General features: G+C 40.2%; 1 protein-coding gene across 3 annotated transcripts; it reads left to right on the top strand.

The window, feature by feature from the left end:
• The first annotated feature begins 62 nt into the window (after nucleotides 1–62).
• Nucleotides 63–11577, top strand: LOC115785682 (dynamin-1-like protein). 3 transcript variants are annotated; one of them, XM_030737476.1, is made up of 18 exons: nucleotides 63–213; nucleotides 614–740; nucleotides 3979–4120; nucleotides 4365–4403; nucleotides 4594–4640; nucleotides 4738–4809; nucleotides 4904–4990; nucleotides 5122–5284; nucleotides 5630–5750; nucleotides 5883–6221; nucleotides 6600–6720; nucleotides 6815–6970; nucleotides 7079–7168; nucleotides 7257–7355; nucleotides 7577–7693; nucleotides 7777–7886; nucleotides 9894–10053; nucleotides 10190–11577. In XM_030737476.1, exons 2-18 carry the CDS (start codon nucleotides 639–641, stop codon nucleotides 10244–10246), a joined length of 2022 nt encoding a protein of 673 aa, XP_030593336.1. In that variant the 5' UTR covers nucleotides 63–213; nucleotides 614–638; the 3' UTR covers nucleotides 10247–11577. The 3 variants fall into 3 exon arrangements, with proteins under 3 accessions (XP_030593336.1, XP_030593334.1, XP_030593337.1); XM_030737474.1 differs by having other exon boundaries at nucleotides 609–740; XM_030737477.1 differs by lacking the exon at nucleotides 4365–4403 and having other exon boundaries at nucleotides 609–740.
• The last annotated feature ends 1200 nt before the right edge of the window (nucleotides 11578–12777 follow it).

Below are 12777 nucleotides of genomic sequence, written 5' to 3'. Positions count from 1 at the left end.
AGATGAGAGGAAACCTCGTGACTAAATTTTTTTGACCAATCAGATTAACTGAGTAATACGGCGCCGCCTGTATGATCAACTGACGGTCCGTATCTTATGCTGCTAATTTTGGATGACACTGGGTGAAATTCAGCGTTAACGCCTTTTTAAAAGTACAGAATATGAAGAACAGGAAACTTGGATAAGAGAGAATATTTCTTAAACGTCGGCGAGGTCAGTACCGGGCACCGTTTCTTTAGAGGCTAAGCTAGTGTTAGCGTTTAGCTAGCACTTCCTGTCTTTACCGACAGTTACAGTTAGCGCGTAACATCCAATTTGTGCTGTCACCGTTTGTTGCACTGTATCTCAGCCGTGGTTTAATCGCTGTGACTGATAATAGACATACTGATCCTGAAAATCCCACTTCAAACTGGTTATTATGGGAGGCTTGAGCGCGGTGCTGGTCTGACTGGTGCTGAGGTGTTACAGCCCCTCTCATCAGGACCATTTCGCTGTTTGGCGAAGATTAACAGTTTTCCCCGGAGAATGACTATTTTGAAGTGGCCCGAATTACTTTGCCGTACTTTCTCTCTTTTTATCGTCGTTTTGTTTGTGTGTTTTTTAACCAGTGTAGCTAGAGTCCTCGGGCTGTTGGAAGGATGGAAACCCTTATTCCCACCATCAACCGGCTGCAGGAGGTCTTTCTGACTGTAGGCGCGGAGATCGTACAGTTGCCTCAGATAGTCGTGGTTGGATCTCAGGTGGGCCAGGACACATCTGCGATACTGTGCGAAGTCTGAGCACCCCTCATTTCTTTATACTCTTCCCTCCAGAAGTATTGGAGCAGTGAGGCCAGTCCCTTATTTTTTGCTGTAGACTGAAAACATTTGGGTTTGACATCAATAAAGCAAAATGAGACAAAAGAACATCTCAGCTTTTATTTCAGTTTATCTGGATCTGATACACAGTTAAGAAAATAGCACCTTTGGTCTAAACCCACCTATTTTTCTTGTGAGCAACAATGTTGGAACAGATTAATCTAAAATAGATCAAAGTGAATAAGACTTAATATTTAGTTGCAAATCCTTTGTTTGCAATAACTGCATCAAGCCTGTGACCCACTGACATCACTAAACTTTTGCATTCTTCTTTTGTGATACTTTTTAGGCTTTCACGGCAGCCTCTTTCAGTTGCCGTTTGTTTTGGGGAGTTACTACTGTCAGTCTCCTCTTTAGCAGGTAAAATTCATGCTCTATAGGGTTTAAGTCTGGAGATTGACTGGGCAGTGTAAAACCTTCCACTTCTTCCCCTTGATGAATGCTTTTCTAGTTTTGGTCGTGTGCTTTGGGTCATTATCTTGCTGCATGAAGGATCTTCCAGTCAGTTTGGTTGCATCTTTCTTTAAACTGACAGCCAAATTGCACTGCTGCCATCATTATCATGCAGCTCATTAATCAATGAAGATTAATGAACCCGTGACATTACCTCCACTGTGTTTCACAGATGAGCACATATGTTTGGGATCATTAGCAGATCATTTCTTTCCCCAAACGTTAACCTTTCCATTTCCTTGGTAAAGGTTCATCTTTGTCTTATCCGTCCATAAAACTTTGTCCCAGAATTTCTTGGCTCTGTACTTCTTGGCAAATTCCAGCTTGGCCTTCCTATTCTTCTTGCTTCTTGCAATGTCTCTGATTGATGTTTCATCATCTCTTAACTTCACAATTGCTTTTTTTGCTTTTCCCCACCACCCATGGACAGCTCTCTGGTTTTTATGTTGGTTACTCCTCTTAACTATAAACGCGCAGTCTGCAGAGGCAAAAACCCAAATCTGAAACTGAGCGTAGACATTCCACACTATTTATTGTTTGAATAATCAATGTAACAGGACACACCTGGGCAACAAAACACACCTGTGAGCCACATGTTCCAGTACGTTTGTTCACAAGGAAAATAGGTGCATTTAGACAAAAGGTGCTATCATCTGAATTGTGTGTCAGATCCAGATGTAAATACCTAGACCTTGTACCTGACCATTGTCAAAGGAATTAGTTTTGTTTTATTTTGTTTTAAAAGCTATTTTAACACTAAACTATGAGTCATTAAAGCATAAAAAGGCACCTAACTCAAGGGATGAACCAATGTTGTGTCTACTTAGCAGTGAACCAATTTTAAATGACACCTTTAGCCGCTTTGTTACAAGCAGCCTGTTACGAAAATGCGTAATTTGTTCCCATTTCTTTATTTGAATCTGCAAAAAATGCCAAAGATCACACAGTTTGACAAAATAATTCCCAAAGAGCTGAAAACTTCACATTTATCTGAATACTGTGCAGTGTGTCATTAAATCAATCTGAGGAAACTGGACAAGTGGAGGACAAAAGAAACTGCAGGCCTAAACAAAAACTATCTATAGTAGATGAACAGTATATGAAAGTCATGTCCTTAAGAAATAGGAAAACATCCAGAAAAGACCTGGCACAGGACCTGAGAGATGCATCTGGACCTTCAGTTGATCCATCTACTGTTTACTCATGAGCCTCACGAGGATTCGCAGTGGAAGGGTGGCTGTCAAGAATCCATAAGAACCCACTGTGACACAGGTGTCATAGTTTCACATGTTCTGGAAATTTTCTTGAAGAAGTTTTTAATTAAAAAGATCTTTGAAATTCTGAATAAATTTTCCTTCCAGGAGAAATTGGTGTGGGCTCTTATGGGAAGGGAAACTGGCATAAATCTGGAGCACCTGAGGACACCCTCTTTCCCTTTATGTCACTTTCAGAGCTCAGTTTTTGCTATTGATTTGTTAAAATTTAGCACAAACATTCAGTTAGAATACAGGTGGTCAAAGGCAACATGGCCTTACTCAACTCTCAATAATTCATATGGTAATTAGGACAGATTTTCAATAGAGATCAAAGTTGAGCTTTGCTGTGACAGCATTCTGCAAAAACACATTTCTGGTTATTATTCAGCACCTTAACTCTTAACTCTGAAATTAAAGCATAGCTCATATATCTTGACCATTACTGAACTGAAGAGTGGCTGTTAAGATGTCATTCATAAGGAAGGGAAATGGGAAAAAAGGCTGAGGTATGTCAAATTACACAAGAGCTGTGGCTGTAGACACTTACTGTTGTACCTCTCTCCTGATGTCCTCTGTGCATACTGACAACAGCCATCTGTAAAACCCAGTGGAGGCTCTGTCATGGTTGGGGGGTGCCTTTCATCCAGTAGTGTTGGAGTTTTTGTTAAAATTGATGGAATTATGAATGTAGAAATGTACCATCAGATTTTGATCCATCTGGAAAGCTTCTGATTGCTTCAGTTTTTGGTATGACAGTGATTCCAAACACAGTGCCAAAGCAGTAAAAGCATACTTGGATCGAAAAACACACAATGGAACACTGTCAGTCATGAATTGGCCTCCACAGAGCCTGGACCTCAACATTGTTGAAGCAGTGTAGGATCATCTTGACAGAAAATGGAACAAAAGGCAGCCGACATCCAAAAAAGGACTTTGAATGACCTTCAAGAAGCCTGGAGAACTATTCCTGAAGACTGCTTAAAGAGATTCAAAGAAAACTGAATTCAGGGTGTATTGAAGAATAAAGATTGTCATACTAAATATTGACTTTCAAGCTCTTTAGAACTGTGCAAACTGTGTTTTTGTCTTGCATATTGAATTTCCATTTAAGTTTGCACATGTATTAATAAATCACTGCACCTATTTCCCATTTTCTTAGCAAATATAAAGAAATGAGGGGTGCATCAAGACTTTGCACAGTACTGTACAACAAAACACCTAATGTGATGTTTGATCAAATTATTATATATGACATCCCTTATATATCATGTATGCTGTAGCTGAAGGTGTAGAATATTCAGTGAGAAAACAGTGCTGATGTTACTATATTTGCAAGCGCATATCAAAACAGCATAAGAACATTGCAGATGACTGTATCAGGATTTAACTGGTCTCATCATGTGTCCTAACAGAGCAGTGGGAAGAGCTCTGTGTTGGAGAGCCTGGTTGGACGGGATTTTTTGCCTCGGGGATCTGGAATAGTAACAAGACGACCCCTGGTGTTGCAGCTTGTTAATGTCCCCCCCATGCAGGAGAGACTGAAGATTGAGAATGGTAACAAACATGAATGTCACTAATGTTATATGTATTCCTTTTAAAAAAGAAAATCAAGTTTTGTAAGTTAGGGTATGCAGAAGAATCAGATTATGAAAGAATAACAGAAGGCTGTTATTTAGGTGTATACTGCTTGCAGTAGTTAATATGTGCTTATCACCTTCTCTCTCTGTTTTGAACTAATATCCCTTGTATGCTTTGCTAACACAGTCTTTCTTCCTCTTCTTCTTCACTGCCTTTTCAGGAAATGGGATTAAACAAAATGCCCCAAACAGCTACCCAGGTCTCTCTATACTTGGTCTGCATGCACTTGTCTTTGTTTAACCTCTTCATTTCTTTTCTGGCATTTTATTCACCCCGATCTTCCCGCATCTAGTATGAATATAAGTGATTTTGTCATTTTTTTTCTAATACGTATAATGTCTCAAACTCTAAATTTATCTGCATTAAAATTTGCACTCTTATTTGTTCAGGTGTCAGAGCTGAAGAATGGGGTACATTTCTGCACTGCAAGAACCAGGTATGTTTATCTTAGATATTCAAATAATGTGCACACAGCTTTGGTTCTGTGTTATGTGCTGGGTTTATCTGATGTGCAGTTTTCTCACTCTTAATAGATATTCACAGATTTTCAGGAAATTCGTCAGGAAATTGAAGCAGAGACTGAACGAGGTTCAGGTGACAATAAAGTGAGAAGAACTCTTTGATGTGCACTTAGTAATGCTGCAGGTTCAGCTGTTTCCACTGGATTCATTATTTTCTTTCTCTGTTTTCCATATCCAGGGGATCAGTCCTGAGGCCATATATCTGAAGATTTTCTCCCCAAAAGTTCTTAATCTCACTCTGGTTGATTTACCTGGAATTACTAAGGTAGATTCAGCTTCTTGACAGGGATGCTGACTGGGTTTCACTTATGCAAACACAGCGACACTAGACAATCACTAATGAATGTGTGCTGTGGTTACTGTAATGTAGGCTGCATACTGCTGTTGTTGTCTTAGGTTCCTGTTGGGGACCAGCCAGAGGACATCGAGGCTCAAGTGCAAGAGATGATCTTGTCCTTTATCTCCAATCCAAACTGCCTTATCCTCGCAGTGTCCCCTGCCAACTCTGACTTGGCCACCTCTGATGCACTAAAATTGGCTCGTGAGGTTGATCCAGATGGTAGGACATTATTTATACAGGCATTTCTTCTCCTCAGAGTTGATCTTAATTTTCTTTCGTCTCTCTTGCTGCTTATTACATAACATGCTTTCCTTTTAAATTATTACATAACTTACTTTAATTTTAAATTATGAAATGCATGAAAAGAATTTGCTGTTCTGAAGTAATTTCATGCTATTGATATAGCCAGTCTTTGCAGTTAAAAAGCTTCCTGGTGTGAAATGGCTGCTTTGAAAATGAATGTTGATGCATTCCTTTTGGCTGAGTTCATAAAAAAGAATAATTGAACTGGCAGAACGGTTCACTCTGAATGATCTGGGAATGTTGTGTTTTGGTGCGTGTCAGGCCGTCGAACGCTGTTAGTGGTCAGTAAGCTGGACCTGATGGATGCAGGAACTGATGCACTGGAAGTCCTTTTGGGTCGAGTCATTCCAGTCAGGCTAGGGATTATCGGGGTGGTTAACAGGTTTGAAAAAATCAACTTGCTTGTTTAATTACAGAGATGTTATAGTTTTAGCTTTATAATAAAGTGGTATAAGTAGAATACCTTAATATTCTGATCGTTTTATTGAAACTCCCACTCTTTTTGTCGTTGTAGGAGCCAGCATGACATCAATACTCAAAAAAGCCTGGAGGACTCAATGAAGGATGAGCAGGTCTTCTTGCAGCGCCACTATCCCTCGCTAGCATCTCGTGCTGGCTCACGCTATTTGGCCAAAACTCTCAGCAGGCTGCTCATGCACCACATCAGGGACTGCTTGCCAGACCTCAAAACCCGAGTGACTGTGTTGAGTGCCCAGTACCAGGCAAGACTCAACAGCTATGGACAGCCTGTAGAGGACCACAGTGCCACCCTGCTACAGATAGTCACCAAGTTTGCCAGTGATTATTGCAACACCATAGAGGGAACAGCCAGGCACATACAAACCTCAGAGCTGTGAGTGTGACCTCACTTTAGTGTCATCTAACGGAGCTTTTGTTTTCCGATTTAGTGAAATGTCTTAACTTTTTCAGCTTGTTCCACTTTTTAATGCAGTAGTTGTTGCACAAGGCCACAATTTACTTGCTTTCATGCATAATGAGAGTAATGTCCTCATGGTAATGTAAGTGTAAATTGAAGTGGCCTCAGCATCTTCCGTTGGCACCTTCATCTCCGCAGCTCTTACTACTTGGTGATTAATTCATTAAAATACGTGGGGAGCAAATATTGACCCTTTTTGGTTGACTGCATTTAATCTTGGCACAGTTAACATTGCTGACACACAAGACTGAGAAACAGCATTGGTATTACAGCTTTCACCTTTCTCTTCTGCAGCTGTGGAGGTGCTCGGATCTGTTACATATTCCATGAGACCTTTGGCCGGACCTTGCAGTCTATTGACCCCCTGGCGGGACTGACTGGTCTTGATATCCTCACTGCTATCCGCAATGCTACAGTGAGCTTCTCCTCACTTCTGTTTGTGTAGGTTTGCTAAATACTAATTCTGGTCAAGTATAGAGCTGGTGTGTGTATCTATATTTGCCCTGCAGGGTCCACGGCCAGCTCTTTTTGTGCCCGAGGTATCCTTTGAGTTGCTGGTGAAGCGGCAAATTAAGCGTCTAGAAGAACCCAGTCTGCGCTGCGTGGAGCTTGTTCATGAAGAGTTGCAGCGCATCATCCAGCACTGTTCCTCCTTCAGCACACAGGTGGGACCAGAGATGATAATGCACTTTACACATCACTGAATTATGAAAATAGTGCCACAGTAATTATTACAGAATCATGTTAAGAAAACGTGTCTTTGCATTTTTAAGGAGCTTCTTCGATTTCCCAAGCTGCACGATTCCATTGTGGAAGTAGTGACTGGATTATTGAGGAAACGCTTGCCGATTACTAATGAAATGGTAATCCACAGCTTAGGCAAGATCATCTTTCATATTAATTATATTAGTCACCAGACTGGATGTTTCTTTTTGCTTTTTCAACTTTTAGGTCCATAATTTAGTAGCAATAGAGCTCGCCTACATCAACACAAAGCATCCAGACTTCACGGATGCTGCGCAGGTCTCTGCATCTGTCAACAGTCAGCAGGTAGTAGGTTGTACCTTATAGCACGGACTTTTTTTTTTAATTTTTAATTTTATTTCATTTATTACTTTTTTCCCTGCTTGGTTAAACAGCAGACACTGTGCTCTTTAAAACCTGAAGCATAATTAATATTTAAATATTAGAACCACTTTCAAAGTTTTTGGTGGAGCTCCAGATTCAGCCCAAAAAAACCTTCTTTTATCCTCTGACTTGCTTGTTTTCAGGCAGAGACTCTTGATGGAGGAAAGCGCTGGAAGAACGAGAAGGTTGTGGAAGATAAAAACCCAGCTGCAGGCTTTGGGAGCCCCAGCAAAGGCCACGCCATTAACCTCCTTGACACAGTGAGTGGTGGGATTAGCTGTATGAGAAAGCACTGAATTCACTGCAGATGGTCAATATTTTGCTTTCCCCTTCTCTCTGTCAGGCTGTGCCAGTTTCCCGAAAGCTGAGCGCAAGGGAGCAGAGGGACTGTGAGGTCATCCAGCGTCTCATCAAGAGCTACTTCCTCATTGTCCGCAAAAGCATCCAAGACAGGTTTGACTGGCACTAATCCAGAACACCTGAGAACACCCTCTTTTCCCTTGTGTCACTTTCAGAATTCATTTATTTGTTATTGATTTGTTAAAACTTTCAGTTAGAATAAAGATGGTCAAAGGCCACATAATTCATATGGTAATTAGTACAGATTTCCACACAAATCTCTTATTGGACAAAATGATTAATTGAGATCAAAGTTCAACTTTGCTGTGACAGCATTCTGCAAAAACACTTTTCTGGTTATTATTCAGCACGTTAACTCTGAACTAAAAGTGTAGCTCATATATCTTGACCATTGCTGAATTGGTGATACTGATCATTGGTGCTCACCAATGGTTAAGCAGACTTTTTTTATTTTGAGGGAAGTTTTTTTTTATTATTAATAACAAAAATCTGCAGGTTGTCTATCTTTTTGGCAGATTAAAACACTGGGCGTGAACATTAGACTAGTTAACATACAATCCTGTCACTGTCCATTTAATAACATCCAACATGACCTTGCGGAATCCTCCCTCAAGGTCTGAGAGTACATCTGTGACCACTATGGTTCCCGTTCAGCTGCATTCTGGTGCAGAAAGAGCTCATGCTGAGGGATTTCTGCCCGATGATGCTTAATGCGAGTGCTTTCAGGATCAGGAAGTGCTGTGTTCAGAGTCTTGCAGACTTCTGATTTATTCCCTAGGGGGAAATGTTCCTTGACTGAAACTCTGAGTGAAGTGGCGCTCGTATATAAAATGTTGTCTGCAGCGATTTTATTAAAGCAATGATCCAGTTTAAGTCCATTTAGTTGCATTTGCTTGTATGGGCCAGTTTAAGCTATTGGCAGGGGTGGGCATAGCTCAAGCAGGCAGTTTACCCGCTCAAACAAAAGTTAAAATTAAAAAAAAAAAAAAGCTTTTTCATTTTGTTCAACCAGTGTAAATAAAGCTCAGAAAACCCTGCAGAGCTACAGGAGTACAAACACAGAGAGTTCAGAAGCAGCAAATGTGTGACCTGCCCTAAGTGGTTTAGCTGCCATGCAGTCGAAATGTCAGCTTAGCTCAGGTGCAACATTTCTAGCTGTATTTGTTCAGGTAAGACATCTCGTCGTGCTCTGTTTCTCCCATCACGTTCAATGTTAGATCAGTGGTGATGTGTTTTGGTCAGATGAAGATGGTTATTTCATCAAACACATTAAGTCCATCAGAGGTTCTCCCTCATTTGCATCTTTTCTGACTGGCTGCAGAGCACTGAGTGCAAGCATGCCACTGTGTGCGTGCATCAACTTCACAATTAGATGTGCCTTATGGGGCTGTCAGTTTAGCTCAGGTTAACAGCTGTTAACCTTTTATCTTAACAATTGTTATTAAGATAAAAGAGCTGCATTCAAAGAGCAGTCTAACAGCATGAACAAAGGCTAATATAATGAGCTTTTATTTTTCTTATAAAAAGGATGGACAGGTTATATTGACATATAAACTAGAGGGTGAGACATTTAGTGAGGACATTACATTTTGAATATTAACTTTACTCCTTCACTATTTTCATTGCTTTTTACTCCAACTACTATTAGGACATTGAATAGATCAGTATTTCAGATAAGTATTTTAACACACTGGACAGCTTTTGTTCTGATTGTATTTTGTCTGCATGTGTGTATGTGTAACTGTGTTGCTCTCACAGAGAATAAATGTGCAGAAGTTGATTCCTGCAGTGACATCTCTTCTTCAACTTGAGAGAAACCATCACACAACTGCTACATATGGATTAGAGCAAATTATTGTTCTTAATATTAGTTTAGTGAAGTTGTTTATTTTTGTGTGGATTATGTACAAAATCAGCCATCATTAATGATCTGAACCATTAACCTGTGTCTTACTAGTTGGCTGTTCTAACCTTAAGTCTTAATCTCGCCCTAGTTTCCGGTCAGGCATACATGTAAACTACAGCTTTGTTGGTTGGTGGAGGCATGCAGATTCAAGGTGGTAATTCTAGTCTAACTGTCTTGGGTCTGTGTGTCTACAGTGTGCCCAAGACTGTGATGCATTTCCTGGTGAACAATGTGAAAGAGCATCTGCAGAGTGAGCTGGTGGGTCAGCTTTACAAACAGCCACTGCTGCAGGAGCTGCTCATTGAGTCACAGGACACGGCACAGCAGCGGACTGAGGTTGCTCAAATGCTTGAGGTAAAATTGGATGATGCAATTTGTTCTCTGAATAGGATGTGAACATTGTGAACATGAAGTTGTTTCTCTTTTTTGTTTTATCTGCTGTTTTAATGGCAGCAATTTAACTAGCCTCTCTCCTTCCTTTCTTTCTCAGGCACTTAAAAAAGCCAATAACATCATCTCTGAAATCCGGGAGACTCATCTTTGGTAGCCAGAGGAAACTAACAACTTCTGTTGTCAAAGGACAGCTTTGAGAGTTTAAGAGTGTATGTGAGCAGTCTGTGTTAATGTGTGGCAGTACCACTGTTTTCTTATGGACCAGTGACCATAGCACATTCAGATGTACTTTTTCTCTCCAGCGGTTGCCCTGAACAGCATACCGGGGCTGTTGCTTTTCACTGTGAACGTTGAGAGAGAGATCAATCACACTCAGGCTGAAAGTGTTATTTAGCAGGTGAAATGTGACAAGCTTTGCTGTGAAGAAAAATTTCCTGCAATACTTTTTTTTTTTTTTTTTGCTGTAATGTATGTTGCGTATGGAGTATTTATTTTTTGTGTTTCATTATTTTTTTTTATTTGAAATGTGTCCACACTGTACTGTACACCTCCACGCTTTCCAGACCCTGGGTTTCCTCTGAACCCACTTTAGCAGGTGCTAAAACTGTTAGATTAGATTTCCTGACTTTAATCTCCTTTTGTTGGAGTGCTCAGCAGAGATAGAAATAAGGTGAAAATCAAATCAATACCGACTGCAGTGCAACACTAATAACAGACCGCAGTCATTTAAAGAAATTATAGGATGACTGCAGATTGTTTTTCCAGCTCCAGTGCTAATCCATGTGTTTATTTTCCAGTCTCATTTACATATGGGCCTATTTGTACTGTTACTGTTTGCACTAACATTCCAGTTTCATGTGAGAAAACCAAACATTCCCAATATTTCTTTCCCTCTATGTACGATTTTTTTTTAGAAGTCTCCCACATGGAGGTGGACAGCATTAGTATAAAGTGTATACGTATCATAGTATTTGAAGTGTTTTTAAAAGAAACTGTCAAAAGAGTAGGCTTGCTAGATTTTAGATCCACGTGGTAGTAGTGAAATTTTCTGTGTCTTCGTTTCCTTCCCCCAGCCTAATTATCCACTTGTTTCCACTGTTAATGCTACAGAGATGTAAGCTTGTTCATATTACCAACCCTCTTCAGCCACTCAGAGAAACTGCCGCCAGGAAAGACAGATTCAGTATGTAGATGAATCCTGCCTGCAGTTTTTTTTTTTTTTGCATATCCCACTGTAAACTTAAGCCTTAATTTAGCCAGTCATTCGCCCCTGTGCCAGTCATTGTTTCATTATGTAATATTTGTTAATGTGTAAAATTATGCATCTCTTTCTTACCAACTCTTCCCAGCTTTCCTTCCCCAGTCTCAGGCTCAGATAACAGCCAAAACTAATGTTATCCTAAGAATAAGGCTTTTTCAGGAAGACCTGCTTTAAACAGAAAGTTCACCCCCAAATCAAATATACATGTGTTTTTTTTCCTCCTCTGCCTGTAGTGCTTTTTATGTGCTGGATTGTTTTGTATGAAAGAAGATAGTTCCTACACGACACAGGGCAACCAGAGGGGTGTACTGCGAGGCAAGATTAATGGGTTATGTCGAGCTTCGTGTCAGAGTTTTCAGGTTCCCAAAGGTGGCTCTCTCACCTGGCTATATTGCCATGGTAACTGATGCTGAACACATAACCTGGTCAGAAGCAGGTTATGTTCAGTTTCAGTTTAAAATTGTCTGGAAGAACCATGTTTACATTTTATTTTCAGTATGGTTTCAGTGTGATATAGTTCACTGGTTAAGGAATATGTTTTTATACATGCAACTTTTTAAGCCATACCTGACTAACACCATTGAAGCCCAGCTGTAAAGCTGCAGCAGCACAAAGTCTACGTTGCATTGTCACAGGAATTTGCATGCATTCAGTTGGTGAATGTATGCAAATTCATTCTAGGAAATGCTTGGCTTAATCTGCTGTGCATTTACACCACTGGCAATACAGCTAATAGAGCACAAATTGATTGGATACATTTGTAGGCTATACGATCAATAAGATTAATCTCACTTTGAGATTGGACAAGTGATTTTTTTTGCAGCTCTTTTATTAAGCGGCAGGGTGTCAGAACTGAACACACAGAGTACACACCTGTAATGTTAAGGTTTGTGAGCTCTAATCTACATCTGTCATAGTAAACAGCTGCACCAAGACCCAAATGATAAAATAAATATATTGGACAGTACTTTTGGCTGCTCCCTTATGTCCCGAGGAGTCATCAGAGTGGATGGAACCACATGTTTGATTTGGCACCAGTCCTCACATTTATCCAGGCTTGTGACCTTGATGATTGTGGTAACCACTACCACCCCACCCCCACCCCCCAAATAAAACACAAAATAAATAAATAAAAATAAACCCCAGACAGAGTTTTTCAAATGTATTGGGTGATTTGAACACCGTAAAGTACCAAACAGTTGAGCACCACTTTGCCCACTTTTATTTAAGAGGAGGCAGCAAATTTCTCCAAAACTGGGCAGTTCACTCCAGAATAATCCAAATGGGTAAACAGCACTAGAGGCCAGAGGGAACCATGTATACTTCTGGTGTGATGTTTCTTTTTAAGCCCTATATAGGGTTGCATGTATGGTTCAGTATGCATGTGTCAAAGTATGAATGAATGTATATTTTGTATTATTTAA

Source organism: Archocentrus centrarchus, chromosome 9 (assembly GCF_007364275.1).
Source record: "Archocentrus centrarchus isolate MPI-CPG fArcCen1 chromosome 9, fArcCen1, whole genome shotgun sequence".
In the NCBI taxonomy this organism is placed as follows: Eukaryota; Metazoa; Chordata; class Actinopteri; order Cichliformes; family Cichlidae; genus Archocentrus; species Archocentrus centrarchus.
This window is presented reverse-complemented; position numbering and strand designations above follow the sequence as displayed.